The following is a 13,268-nucleotide window of genomic DNA, read 5'->3' as shown; positions in this document are numbered from 1 at the left end:
GCCTGACGACTCTCCAGTTCGTGCAGTGTATTTTTATTAGTGGCGTTTATCCGGGACTCCAAGGACACTCAGACACGCAGAGAACGCTGTGAAAAGTGGAGGGAGTGTTGAATCCACCAACCACGAGAACAAATGTCGGAGACTTTCAGGGTTCCAAAGATGTTACTTTATTGGCCAAGTTTAACCTGTGCAGGGGTGAACTCTCAAAGTGTCAAGCGACACAGTGCCCACAAGGGCTGCAAATGAGAGTCATACCCAGCGCTTACAGCTAAGTCCTTACATAGAGGCAAGCAAGCAAGCGTTGCACAGAAGCAGATGTGGCGGTTAGCTATTGGCTTACAGAACCTGTGGGCGGGAACACAGTGGGGTCTGTCTCAACTGAGAGGAAAATTTTGAAACTAAACAGATGGCAATCAACTTACAGGATGTTTGCTAGGGACGCAGGCTCCTTGGGGCTGAGATTATTTTTCTTGTTCCCAACAGGGAGCTCTTTCCTTACAGTGGCATTCGTGACAAATTATGACAAAGACGTGAGAGCGAAAGAAGCAGAAAACACCACGGCCTACCCCTGGGGTGGCAGGCACCCGAAACCCCTAGGCCTTAAGACCGGCTGTGACCCGTGACATTCAGACTGGGGCTCTTGCCCTCCACTTTTAAAATCTTTCCCAAATTTCCTGTAGTGTGTATAACAAATCTAAGTGGAAGGAGGCGAGGAGTCTTCCTTTTCCTTCATGAAGTTGTTTTGTTGTTGTTGTTGTTTTTTAATTTTAGGTATCCCACTTCAGGGACTCTGAGTTTAGGGAAGCATTCGGGTAACAATGGGACACGCTTTTGGCACACAGTTACTCATTTCGCCCTCGTGGACGCTGAGAAATTTTCAACGAGCTAAGACTTCCTTCAGGGGAAGGGGTGTACAGTGCACCAGGTGTCGCAGTTCATCTTCCAGCTCCTTGCTCAGTCCACAGACCATAGAGATCCTAGCAATCAGTGTGGGCACAGGCACATGACCCAGCCCTAACCAATCAGAGTGGGACTGAGACTTTGCCCCGCCCCCTTTTGAGATGGGAGGGGCACACCTGGGAGTGCTGGGGCCATCAGCCTGCACCTGGGGCATGCTGTCTGGGAAATGGGGGGACAGAAACCTGATGACATCATTTTTATCCTCTGGCTCCAGACACAGCTGAAGCCCCGTTGTACCCCTTAGGTCTTTAATCACGTGAGGCAATAAATTCTACATAGGCCGGTGGACTTGATTTTGAGAATGTGGTGACGAATAGACATCTAATGCAAAGACTACATGTACAGTCAAGAGAATAGTTTACAGCCTAAGACGCAGTGTTCAAGAAAACGGAGTGGGGCCCTGAGCAGCGGCAGGTGTTGCCCGTGAACGTGCTGTGCGGGCAAGTAGCGGGCCTGCAGGCAAAGGACTGCAGGAGAGTGTGGGCAAGCCAGGGGCTGGGGACAGACACCTCTTTTGTTCTGCAGCCCGATGGGGGGGGGGGGGCCGGGGACAGCCAATCACAGCCCCACAGAGCCTGACAGCGAGTTCACACCTACCCACTCATGAGAAGCACAGGAAGAAAATTCTATGACAAACAGCAATCGCGGTCACCCTTGGAAGGTGCCTGATTTCCACCCCTTTTTCCTTTCCCGAATTTCGAACAATAGCATTTCATGTCAATGCATTATGTCAAGTAAGCAGCTAAAACATAAACAGAAACACAAAACAAAGCGAGGCAAAGGAAATATGTCACCTTATATAAGAAATAAGTAAAACATTTAAATAAAAGCAAGGCAAAAACCAAAAAAGCACATATTTCTAAGATCCGACGTCCGAGAAACTTCCCAGATCTTGGGTCTTGGGGTCCACAGGGCTGGAGAAGGTCCAAGAACTGACCTTTTGTGTAAACCGAGGAGGAAGAGAGCAGAGAAGCACAGCAGGTGAGTCCAAGAAGGAACCATACCTTAACCACCACAGTCCCGCCTCCCCCAGGCCACTTGGAAATCGAGGCAGAGCTGTGCTCCCAGAGGCACTGCCTAGCCCCACTCAGGCCCCCAGTGTGAACGACGCTGTAATGACCCACAGACCGGGCCTCAGCAGCTGGGCCCAAAAGCTGTTTACAGAGATGCCGAGAAAGCAGCTACTGTGACCAGCAGCCTGAAAACTCAAAGCCACAGCATCCTGTGTAGGTCACCTGCACCTGCTGAAAGGGAGAGGAGAAAGCCGTCCTTCTGCGGATGGAGGTGCCCCCCCTTTCCCGGACACACCCCACCTTTGACTCTCATACGCACCCCTGCACTGTGCTTTTGGGCCTCTGCCTGAATCCACGATGGCGGAACAGGTTGCTTAGTGATCTCCAACCAACGGTTGTTTCCCCCTCACTTGGAAAGGCCTTTTTATTTTCCGGGTGACGCCCTCCACATCAGGGACCCCACTGTCTTGCCATCAGCACTCAGTATAGAGAGCCAGAATGCAACAGTGATGCGCACTGACTGTGGGACTCAGTGAAGGGGACTGAAGGAGCAAAGTGCCTGAGAGAGCACCCCTGGCCACCCTGGCCATCCTCACCAAGGAATGGGCAGTGAGTCAGAGTGGCAATGGTGGGGACAGAGGGACCTTCACAACACTTCCTCGCTGACAGTGCCCTGGGGACCCAGCAGGCCTCCCAGCTGGTGAGTCTGCAGGCCTTTCCTCTGCCAACCTTGCCCACCCCACCCTGTCCCCTTTATTCCAACAGAGGCCCCAGGGCTTAGCCTGGCTTCGTCCTCACCTGCCACCTGGAGGACTCCTTCCCAATACCATCGCCATTTTTCCTGCAAGAAACAGAAACACCCATCAAGGACAGCTCCTGGGGCCCCAGGGCCTCACAGTGGGTAGATGCGACCAAGCCCTGACTCAGGCTCCCCAGCCTCCTCATCCTGACCCAACCCCACACGGCTAGGGGCCTGGCAAGGTCACCTAAGCTCCCTGTCCTGGTCACCCAGGCACCGTGATGGAGCACCACAGGCTGGGAGACGTCAACAGCGGGAAGGTACTTTCTGATGGTTCCAGAGGCTGCAGGGTGCAGACCAGGGGGCAGGCCAGTATGGTTCCCGGTCAGGACTCCCTTCCCAGCTTGCAGATGTCCCCCTTCTCGCTGTGGCCTCACAGGGCCTTTCGGTTGGGCTGGCACAGGCTTAACGAGACCACTCATGTGCTTCTCTCTTCCCCATGAGGACACCGGTCCCATAGGGTTATGGCCCACCCATATGCCTCATTCCGCCTGACGACCTCCCCGAAGTGTCATCTCTAAATAGTCACACTCGGGAGGAGAGCTTCAACATAGGGCTATCATGGGGACACAGTTCAGTCCCTGACACTCCCTGGGGCTCAGTGTCCTCTTCTCTACAACTGGGAAGACCCTCTGCCCAGTGCAGGCACCTCAGAGAACGTCAAGGGAGGAACAGCAGGCACGCCCAGGCCTGCCAGCACCAGCCCCTCTTCTCCAAGAGCCCCTCGTCCTCAGGGCCATCTATGCAAACTTCACTCGCACACTGGCTTCCTTAACACCCCCCCGTAACTCCTGGGGTGCCCAGGCACCCCAGTTCCACCTCCCACACCCCAGTACCCCCCACCCCAAGGGAAGGCACAGCCTTACCTTCTGCTTGAGGTGCTCATAGAGCTTGGTGAGTTTAGTCAGCTCTCGCTCCACCTTCCGGGCCTTGGCCCTCAGCTCTTCTGCCAACTTTGTTGTGCTTCCCTCCTCCAGGTCCTTCTTGTTCTTCATGAGGGCCAGCAAGTCCATGCCAAGGGCAAAGAAGGCCATCCCCCTTTTCTGCAAGTGAGTACTATGCTTCATCACTATCGTTGTACCTCCAAAAGCGCTCTGCACCTGCTTTTTCGTTTTGGAGGAGACTTGGCTAGCGGTCAGGAGACGCTCGGCAGCTGCAGCTAGGCGCGGGTGGTTCTTGGCTATCTGAAAGGCATTGACATTCTTCCCGATGTCCTTGACATTTGTTCCAAACTTAATGGCAGATGTGGCAACATTCATGGCCAAGTGTTGCTGAGAGTCAGGCACTTGGATGTTGGCCTGAGCTTCGATTTCTTTCTTGCGAAGGTATTCCAAGATGTCGGTGATGTTGATGGCAGCCTCAGCTGCTGTCCCCAAACCCATAGCAGCAGCAGAAAGCATCAGGCTCCCTCCAGCTGTTGCTGGAGCAAGGACTAAACCCAGGATGCCCATTACATCGGCGACGACAGAGACGGTGTTGGACATCATGCTGACCGTGGTGAATGTTTGGTGGGCTTTATCCATTTCATCCGCAAGGGCATGGAAGTTAGTGATGGCTGCTTCTAGTTCCTCTTTAAAGATGGGAAACTCTTTCAGAAATTGTCTTTCTTCATCAGACAGACCTCTACTTTCTTGCTCCGCACTTTCACCCAGAAGCATGCGATGGTTGTGCCTGTGGATGAGAGAAATAAGGGGTTGACTCCCACCTCCCATCTGGGACGCCAGACTGGTAGGCCCAGGTGGTGTGCACACGTTCTGGCCACCCCAGCCTGGAATCCCCCTCACTTCCCTGACCCCTCTGCGACCTCCAACCCGACTGTAAGCAGTCCCAGAGATTGTTGGGGGCGGCTGCTTCTATGAAGAGAACACATAAGAGGGGCATCCAGAGGGACACGTGGGACACGCCCAGCCTTGGCCAAAGGGATGGAGAAGGGAGGACGGTCCTCATGGACATTTGCTCTTCAGAGAGACTATGGAACTGGTCCCCCGAGAGGCAGCGGGGAAAGGCTGAGACCCTCGTAGAGGGCAGAGACCTGGGACTAAAGGAGGGAGAGGTGTGGGCAACAGCATAGGAGAAAGAGGACCCCAGGTGATGGGCAGAGTCGGGGCTTCTGAGTATGAACAGGTGAGTCAGAGGATGGAGGCTACAGATTGCTGAGTGCAGCCTCCACTCCCATGGCCTTGACTTTGGCTCCCATGTGAGTCTATGCTCCTATCAGGAGCGGTACCCCGAGAGGGCCCAGAGAAATAGGATCTCTAATGTTCTCCTCGGCAAGCTTTCCTAGTCCCCTCAAGTAGACAGGATTGGTCTTAATGGGAAAAGCCAGAGACCGTGGGGCCCAGGCCCTTCCTTTTCTAATATGTCACAGTAGGAAGTATGAAGGGACCAGTGCCAGCCGGGCCAGGTGTGTCCTTCACAGGAGAGCAGTAACCAGGGAAGAGCAAGGCCTACGCCTTCGGGCACTTTCCTCCTATATTTCCTTCAGGGTAAGATCAGGAGGCCGGGTGGGGACAGGTTCCCTGGCTCAGAGAGGAGTCTCAGGGCTGAGATGAACCCTGGAGAGGATCTGAGCTGCCTGCTTTTCTTTTGGGGAGAGAGAATGGAAGCCCAGAGGGCAAAGGGGCCTCTCCCACACAGTTGGGGCTTTAAAGGGGGGAAGGAGGCGGGGCATGAGAGCCAGGAGGAAGAGCCTGCTTCAGAACCCGGACCTTGGCAGGTGCCACCATCCAGCCTACCCTCACCTCTGCATTTCCCAGGTGTGCAGGGACCAAGAAACAACAGTTGACACATATTTGCAAATGTGCACAATACCACTTTGCAGGAATTCTCGGGTTTTGTCTGTAAGGTGATGAAGGCCAAGGCCAGTTCGGCTTCTTGGTTTTCCTAATTGAACCAAAGGCCTCCAATGCAGATGCTCAGGCCCTGGTCCATCCTGCATCAGGCAGCCACGCCCACTGACCTAGGGTCACATTGCAGCCGGGTTCCAAAAAGTGAACGCACACCTCAATCACTCCGAGAACCCTTCCCAACTGTCACATTGTGCTGGAGGCTGGTGACACTCCGTCCCCTGACCCACAGAGAACTGGGCTTCATTTGCGAGTGCAGCAACGCCAGGCGGCTTTCTTGGTGACTCGTGGGCCAGGAAGACTGCATTCCTGCTTCATGTGCCTCACAGAGGTGAGGCCCCCCGAGGTAGGACAATTCATACCCTTGGGGTCAGTCAGGTTGCTCAGTGTCACGCACCTGATTAGATCTTGACGTTCTCCCCAAAGCATTTAGTTTACCTTGTGGAGTCTTTTTCCCCCAGGAGCATATGCCTTCCTAAGTGGGGACAGGCCCTCGTCGAGACTGATGCCTTCGGGACACGTGAGTTGCACGTGATCAGAGTACCGGGCATTTCTGCAGAAGCGGCTCTTCCCCAGGGAAGGGACCCTCCGTATCGCCTCTGCAAAGCAACCCCAGCCCTGCATTCTTACCCCGAATCCTTGCTCATTTCGTCCGTGGGAGAGTCAGAGGCGTCCCCAGGAGTCCAATCACTTTCTGGTTGGAAACATGAAACAAGGTCACTGCAAGTATCACGAAACCTTACAAAACTCAGTTGTGCAGGGACTGCAGACAGGGAGACTCACATCGATCGAGAAAAGTGTCCGACGTGCTAATATTCGCAAACTATCGTTTCTACATTTCATCCCGAGGTGCGGCTGGTACACAGGCTGCCGTCTTCACCCACTCTATGAATGCGGACACCCGGGAAGGCCGATGGGGGGCCACCCGACCAAGGTGCAGACTGGAAGGTCCTGTGACTGCTCTCAGTCCCCATGCTCCCCGCCCCAAGGAAGCCCCTATCCGGGCTTCTGTAGCCCCAGATCAGTCTGCCTGTTCTTGAACTTCAGACGAATGTCTCTAAAGATGATTGCTATGCAGTATTTCATCATATAAATACACTCTCATTTCTTTACCTGTTTTTCTATCAGTTGATAATGCTTGGGTTGTTTCCAGCCTTTGATCATTGTAAACAAATTGATTATAATGATTAAAAGATCATCTTCACAGGACCAGGAAATAATTTTTCTTACCTTAAGATTTTCTTTTCTTCTTTTTCTTGCCATTCAAGCACAGTTGTCTCCATTCCCACCATGCTCCCCCGACCTCAGCCATCCCCACCTCCCACCTCTGATCCCACCCCAAGGCAACAATTTATAAGGCCCCTAAGTCCAGACTATCTTCCCAGACCATACGAGTGTTACGAGAATTGCAAAAGGCCCTGTCCGAGCACACTGGTGGGGTCTGAAGCACATCCCAGAGTCTTCTTGCTAAGTGGTGAGGCCTAGGGGCCAGGGAAGGGGGCGGGGCTGTGTCTGTGGGGACCGGGGACATTTCGATAGGTTGATTACTGACAGACTGCACACAGTTGCCATCCATTTGTGGAGCAGTGTGCTCACACAGCCAGCCCACTCCTGGGCAGGCCCTTTCAGATAAGCCCTAAGGTGCCCCCTGGGCTGGAGTTCCCTGATTCACTCAGGTGTGAAAACGATCACTTGGGCTGGGAAACAGACTCCAGGTTTGCAAGAGAGGAAGCAGGTGGACCTGTCAGGAAGCTGTCTCAGTGGCCAGAGCAAGAGGGGCCCGCTGCCCACACCCGGTGGGTAGGAGGTAAGAGAACAATGGGGCTGGAGGGGTCCATAGGGCCGTCAGTGGCTGTGGGACCAGGGAGAATGTGAGGTCAAGGGCGACCCTGAGACGCATCAGATCTGGGGCCCGAAGGGCTTCCACAGCGAGGATCCCGGCTGCTGAGACAGGCAGAAGGTGTTCTGGGTGGGTACGGAGCTCAGTTTGGGGGGGTCGGTTTTGAGATAGTCGACTGTATGTTCAAGAGACGTGGAGTTGGTGGCGGTGACAGGTGGGCCTGGTCCTGGCTGGGAGATTACATCTGGGAGCCGTCCATGTACGTAGTTCAACCCACAACATTGCATGTGAGCCTTTGGGAGAGACAGCCAAGGGGGCGGGGGCAGGTCAGAGCCCTGGACACTCTAGCAGTGAAGCCCGGACAGAGAAGAGAGGAAAGGCGGCTGCTGGAATGCCTGTGTGTGGCGCCGTGTTTCCCTGTGTCCTCGTACGTGTTCCTGTGCTTTCAAGTGTCCTGGGTCCTTCTGCTCTCTGTCTTCCCTCACAGAGACTTGCTGGATTCTGTGCTGGCCTCCGTTAAAAGGCAAGGATGGAGGAGCCCTTGCCTTGGCAGACCCGAGGCGTCTCTGTTGTCGCAGTGTCCAAAGGCACGCCCCTGCCCGTTTCTGCGTTCAGAACAGCAGGGTGTCTCACTGACGTCTCACAGGCTGGAGGAGGAGCCGGCCTCCATCCGAATCAGTGTGGAGGCGGCTTGGTCAAGTGGATCAGGGCTCTCGTCCGTCACTTACCAGTTCTGTGACTTCCAGGAAACTCTGTTTCCCTTCACTTACCTGCGAAGTAGCTGATAAAATGCCTACCTCCGCAAAAATCATGGAACAGGATTTTCTGCCTTTCTCAGAATTTTAAACGGGGTAAAGATCCTCTGTTAGAAGGAAAAGACTCGTAGGTTGTGTCAGAAAGCGAAATCCAACTACACGCACTTCTGACAAGAGACACGTGGGAAGCACAGTGATTCAGAAAGTTGCAGCTACAGCGAGAGCCCTGTCCCAGCAGCAGGGGGCTGCCTGTGTCTGGCAAAGGGCGGCGCAAGGGGCCCCCGTGACGGGACTGTCCTGGGCAGTGGTGCAAAGGTTGCCCATGGAGCTCCTTGGTGGGAACAGGTCCCCTCCCTACTGACCTCTGTGGATGTGACAAGACACAGTGGAACTGACATGGGAGACCTCCTATTTTTATTTACTTATTTTTAGAGAGAGGGGAAGGGAGGGAGAAAGAAAGAGCAACATCGATGTGTAGTTGCCTCTCATGTGCCCCCTACTGGGGACCTGGGCCACAACCCAGTCACGTGCCCCGACTGGGAATCAAACCAATGACCCTCAATGACCCTTTGGTGCACAGGCCACCACTCAATCCACTGAGCTACACCAGCCAAGGCTGAGGGCTCCTATTGCTGACCGTCCTTGTGTGCCTGCTTGGGGTGTCTTTGTCCCTGGGGATCTGCAATGACTCCTCCCCACAAGCAACTCCACCCCCTCCAACAGTCTGAGCAAGAAAAGGTGGCTTTGTCTGAAAACACCCCGGGGCTTGGCTTTGCACTGTGGAGACCGGCCACCCAGTCCCTCCTTCAAAGACAGCACCCCTCAGCCTCTCTGTGGGGAACTTCTAGGGAAACACCTGAGGCCTAGAAGTTTCCCACACACTGGGGCCAGGCCCTCCCCTCCTATTGGGTCCCTGGCCAGGGTGGGCAGCGGAGATGCCACTCGGTGGGGCACACCATACTGTTAATCAGGTTTGTATTTAAATTTCAAGTGGCCTATGAGGCCGAGATTTTTGTCCTGATGGGTCAGTAAAAAACGTGAACTTTAGACCTTTTGCAGGCTCACAAAGTTAGTCCCTGGCAGGACGGGGATTTGAACCCCTGGCCAGCCCTGACAACAGCTCCCGTTCTGTAGCCGACCTCTGGGGCACATCGCCCTCCAGGGGCCCGAAAGCAGCCCCCACCTCCTGTGCAGTGTCCTACCTGTTCTAACTGCAGCCTCGGGCCTGGAACTAGAGGAAGGGTCCGGTCCACCTCTTCAGTCCTCGCCTCTCTGGGGGCCTCTGGTCCGGCTCGAAGGAGCCTGTGAGCAATGCCTGCAGAGGACAAAGGGAAGCGCGGCGTCTCCAGCTGCTGTGCTGGCAGTGCCCCTTCCCGCGCTGCTGCTCTGCTCTGAGCAGCAATATATATACTGTGTGGGACTGTGAAACGGGGTTCTGGTCACACAGGGCAGGCACCGCCTCTTCTGGGAAAACAGGGCCTTCCGAGAAAGGTCTTCTACGTTCACTTTCCTTTTGCTGCTTTGTCTAGCAGATGTCACAGGCAGTGGGCAGGAGAGACCAGTCAGAGGGCTGTGAGGGACAGGTGGTCACTGGTCAGGCAAGGACGCTGAGGGTGAGCGCGACCCGCGGCACCTCAGCCTGGATTCCCGTGTGTGAAATGGCTGTTAAAGCAGCTCGGGTGGCAGAGAGCCGTGGCGAGGAGCCGTGAGCTGGCCGCCCAGCACCCAGCAACCAGCACCCAGCTGGTGAGTGCCGCCAGCACCCAGCAACCCCACCGTGGGCAGCTGTGAGGACCGTCCTCCTGCATCTGTCCTACCCTCCAAGGTGGCGACACTAAAGCTCGGATGCCTCTTGTCTGAACTGTGCAATGCAAACACTCTGAAAACAGAAACTTCGTTTTCATGCTGTATTGTGGTGAAATTTGACCTGAATTGGAGCTGTTTCAGTTGGACGTATGCCACTTGCTTCGAGTGTTCATGGTCCCTCTGTAGAAATACTGACCATGCTTGGTAAGGGGGTCCACTCAGGTGCCCCGCAGTGTGCAGCGTGTGCACCTGTGCAAAAGTCCCTGAAGTCGGAGTCTCCCAAAGACATCTGGCCCCCATGACCTGAGAGACACTGCTGTGGTCCCGACGCACCCACTTTGCAGACGAGGCATCTGAGACCTCAGGGTGGGCAGTGACTGGTTGGTGTCCCTGCAGCTGAGGATCGGCAGAGCCTGTTCTGGAGTCCGCGTCTGTGGGTGTGAGTCGATCGCACAGTCAGGGGCTGACGCTTTCATGTGTGTGCAAGCAGGGACCATGTGCCATGTGGTTTGCTCAGAGTCACCTGCCTGCAAGTCCCATGTTCTCTCTGGTCCGACGTGACCTGAGGCCACACAGGGGCTGTTGCTTTGCAAGAGGTGTGACCCACTCAGCTGGTCTTGGTTCTGCAAGGGGCGGGGGCTGACTGACATCCCTCTGGGGCACTGTGAGCAGGACCAACAGGCTGGTGGGCCACGGAGCTGGGATTCACAGGGGCCTTTCCAGAGCTGGCACTGGGCCTCCCACACTTGACAATGCTCTGAACAGAGGCTGTGTTCCTGGTGGAGCTGGCCATTCAGGCAGCCATGCCCTCTGGGCCTCCCTGCTGGTCTTCCTCAGTCCTGGGAGCCTCAGGGAGCAGGACAACCTCCAGGTCTCCAGAGCTGCCCCTGTCCTCAGTGGAGAAGGAGATGATGGGAGCATGGACCCCGAGGCTGGAGCTGCAGGGAGAGGCAGCACGGCAGCCAAGGCCCCAGGCATGCAGCCAGAGGGGAAAGGGTCCCCTCCCACCTTCACACTGTCCGCCATTCTGTGCAGGAAGGGTGGGCTCCTCCAAGCCCAGATGGCGTCCAGATGGTTTTTCACTGAAGACTTTCCCAGAGAATCTTGGGGGCCCAGGGCAGCATGGGCTGGGACAGAGCTCCCTCCCAGTGTCGGGGGACCAGGCTGTCCCTTGGCTGCCCTGCAGGGTCCTAAGTAAATCCTTTCTCCCCTGGGCCTGCGTTTCTCCATCTGTAGTGGGTTGACTGGTGACCCCAAAATGATGCATCCACATCCTCCCCCCAGCACCCGTGAATGTGAACTTATCTGGAAATAGGCTCTTGGCTGAGGTCATTACACTAAGGATCTCAAGATACGGTCATCCAAAATTTAGGGTGCCCCTAAACACAAGGACAGAGTCCTTAGAAGAAACAGAAGAGCAGACACAGAGACTCACGGGTGGGAGGTGGCCACATGAAGTCGGAGGTGGAGACTGGAGTGGCACAGCCACAGGCCCCGGGCACGTTCCCCCGAGACCCTAGACCCTCGGGGAGCAGCGCTAAGTGTGTTACATCCTCATACTCTATGCACTTTACAGTTTTCAAAGCTCTTCTCCATCCATTATCCACCTGGTTCCAGGCAGTGGGCACTTCCTCACTCAACAAGTATTCGTCCAGCACCTCCTGCTTAAGGTGTTTGGGAGACCGACAGAGAGAGCCCAGGCTTGTAAAGGACGCAGAACAGCCCAGCAATGCGCGCTCACGGTGTGGTGCTGAGGGGGCTGGCACAGCTCCTACTGTCAGCATGAACTTGGCCGTGTACCAGGCAATGGGAATACCAGATGGACAGGGAGCCTGCTCTCATGGGCCTCACAGTCCATCAGTTTCACACTCATTGTATAACAGGGTCAAAATCTAGCCATTTCAACTCAGTTTTTTTTTAAAGTGGTTTCCTTATGAGGCAGGTGTTGTTAGGACTGCCGTGCGATGGAGGAGGAAACTGAGAAAGGAGAGGTTCGGTGGCCGGCCTGAAGTCACACCGCTGACCACAGAGCCAGAACTCAAACCCACCATACTGCCCACTGTTGATCAGCAACCCCACTGCTATCTGGGTGGGGCGGGGTGTGCTTAGAGGGGCCAGTTCACAGGACCGCAGTCTTTCCTGCTCAGTGGTCAGTATGTCGGGTGCCCCTCCCCGCCCCTGGCACCACCGTGCTGTCTCCTCCTCAAGACGGGGCCTGGTGCATGTGTGGGAGGAGAGAGGTCGTGGGGTGGGGCCTTAGACTGAGCCTGCTGAGTAACACACCATTTTAAAAATGTGCACCAATTATTCAGTTTGCAAGGACAATGCTGAATATTGCCTCAGAGGTGAACGAAGCGAGTCCGTGACCTGGTCTTGCTGGTTAAGAAGACCCCCCCAAAAGAGGGGCTGGCAGGGTGAAGAGGAGACCCCTCCAGGTCCAGGTGGCCTGGGGCGGGGCTGACGGGGGAGTTGGGCCAAACTGCCCTCACCCCACTCCAGCTGCCAAAGTCAAAACCTACAGGGCTGCTCCCACAGCCTGGAGCAGAAATCCTGGGACAGCCAGGCTCCCATTCTGAGACCCACCCCCACCCCTCAGTCCAAAAGAGGATGTCCAAGAGCCCCCAGAGAAGCAAACACAGGTGGCCACATGAGCCGGCCCAACTGTTTTCCTTTGGCTTCTCAATGCTGGGCCGCTGAGACTAATTTTAACTGACCCTGTGGACCCATCCCAGTTGGCCAGGAAACCCCTCCCTCAACCCCACCCAGGCCACAGCCACAGCCAGTCCTCAGGGCTTCCTGAAGAGCTGCCAAAATTCTTAAGTTCAAAGTCATTCCTGAGCCAACTTCCAACCTCATACATGACCAGCGTGGGTCACCCATACCTCTGACCCGGCCAAATCGATCTCCACAGGTTTTCCTTTGCAGGTGAATATTCCGTGTACATTCTCGTCGCCCTAACTCTCCAACTGTCTTCCAAGTCCTGTTCCAACGACCCGTTTTTGACACTGCCTTTCTGATCATCACAGACCTGGACCCACGGGAGTGGTCACCCTCCCCCAGCCCCTTTCACCTGTCCCTGCCCCCAGATGAGCTCACCCGGGGAATGGCAACCTGAAGAGATAGAACAAGTACTGAGCATGCACTACATGCTCTGCAGGATCTAAAGACGTCATTTGTGTGGACGTTGTATTCCCAGCTCCCCTTCCTCACCTGTCCAGGAGATTATAAAACGTGTCCCTCACAGTCATT

General features: G+C 55.2%; 1 protein-coding gene across 1 annotated transcript; it reads right to left on the bottom strand.

Annotated features, from left to right (window-relative positions):
- Positions 1-764: 764 nt before the first annotated feature.
- Positions 765-8,602, bottom strand: LOC119002360 (apolipoprotein L6-like). Its single transcript, XM_037068237.1, has 5 exons — positions 8,576-8,602; positions 6,249-6,312; positions 3,639-4,443; positions 2,772-2,814; positions 765-1,897 (listed from the first exon to the last, which is right to left on the bottom strand). The coding sequence occupies exons 2-5, from the start codon at positions 6,263-6,265 to the stop codon at positions 1,686-1,688; spliced, it is 1,077 nt and encodes a 358-aa protein (XP_036924132.1). The 5' UTR covers positions 6,266-6,312; positions 8,576-8,602; the 3' UTR covers positions 765-1,685.
- Between the last annotated feature and the right edge of the window lie 4,666 nt (positions 8,603-13,268).

This window comes from Sturnira hondurensis, unplaced genomic scaffold (genome assembly GCF_014824575.4).
Source record: "Sturnira hondurensis isolate 20B ecotype Veracruz unplaced genomic scaffold, ASM1482457v3 Scaffold0017436, whole genome shotgun sequence".
Classification (NCBI taxonomy): domain Eukaryota; kingdom Metazoa; phylum Chordata; class Mammalia; order Chiroptera; family Phyllostomidae; genus Sturnira; species Sturnira hondurensis.
Note: the sequence above shows the minus strand (reverse complement) of the source record. Positions and strands in the feature narration are given on the sequence as shown.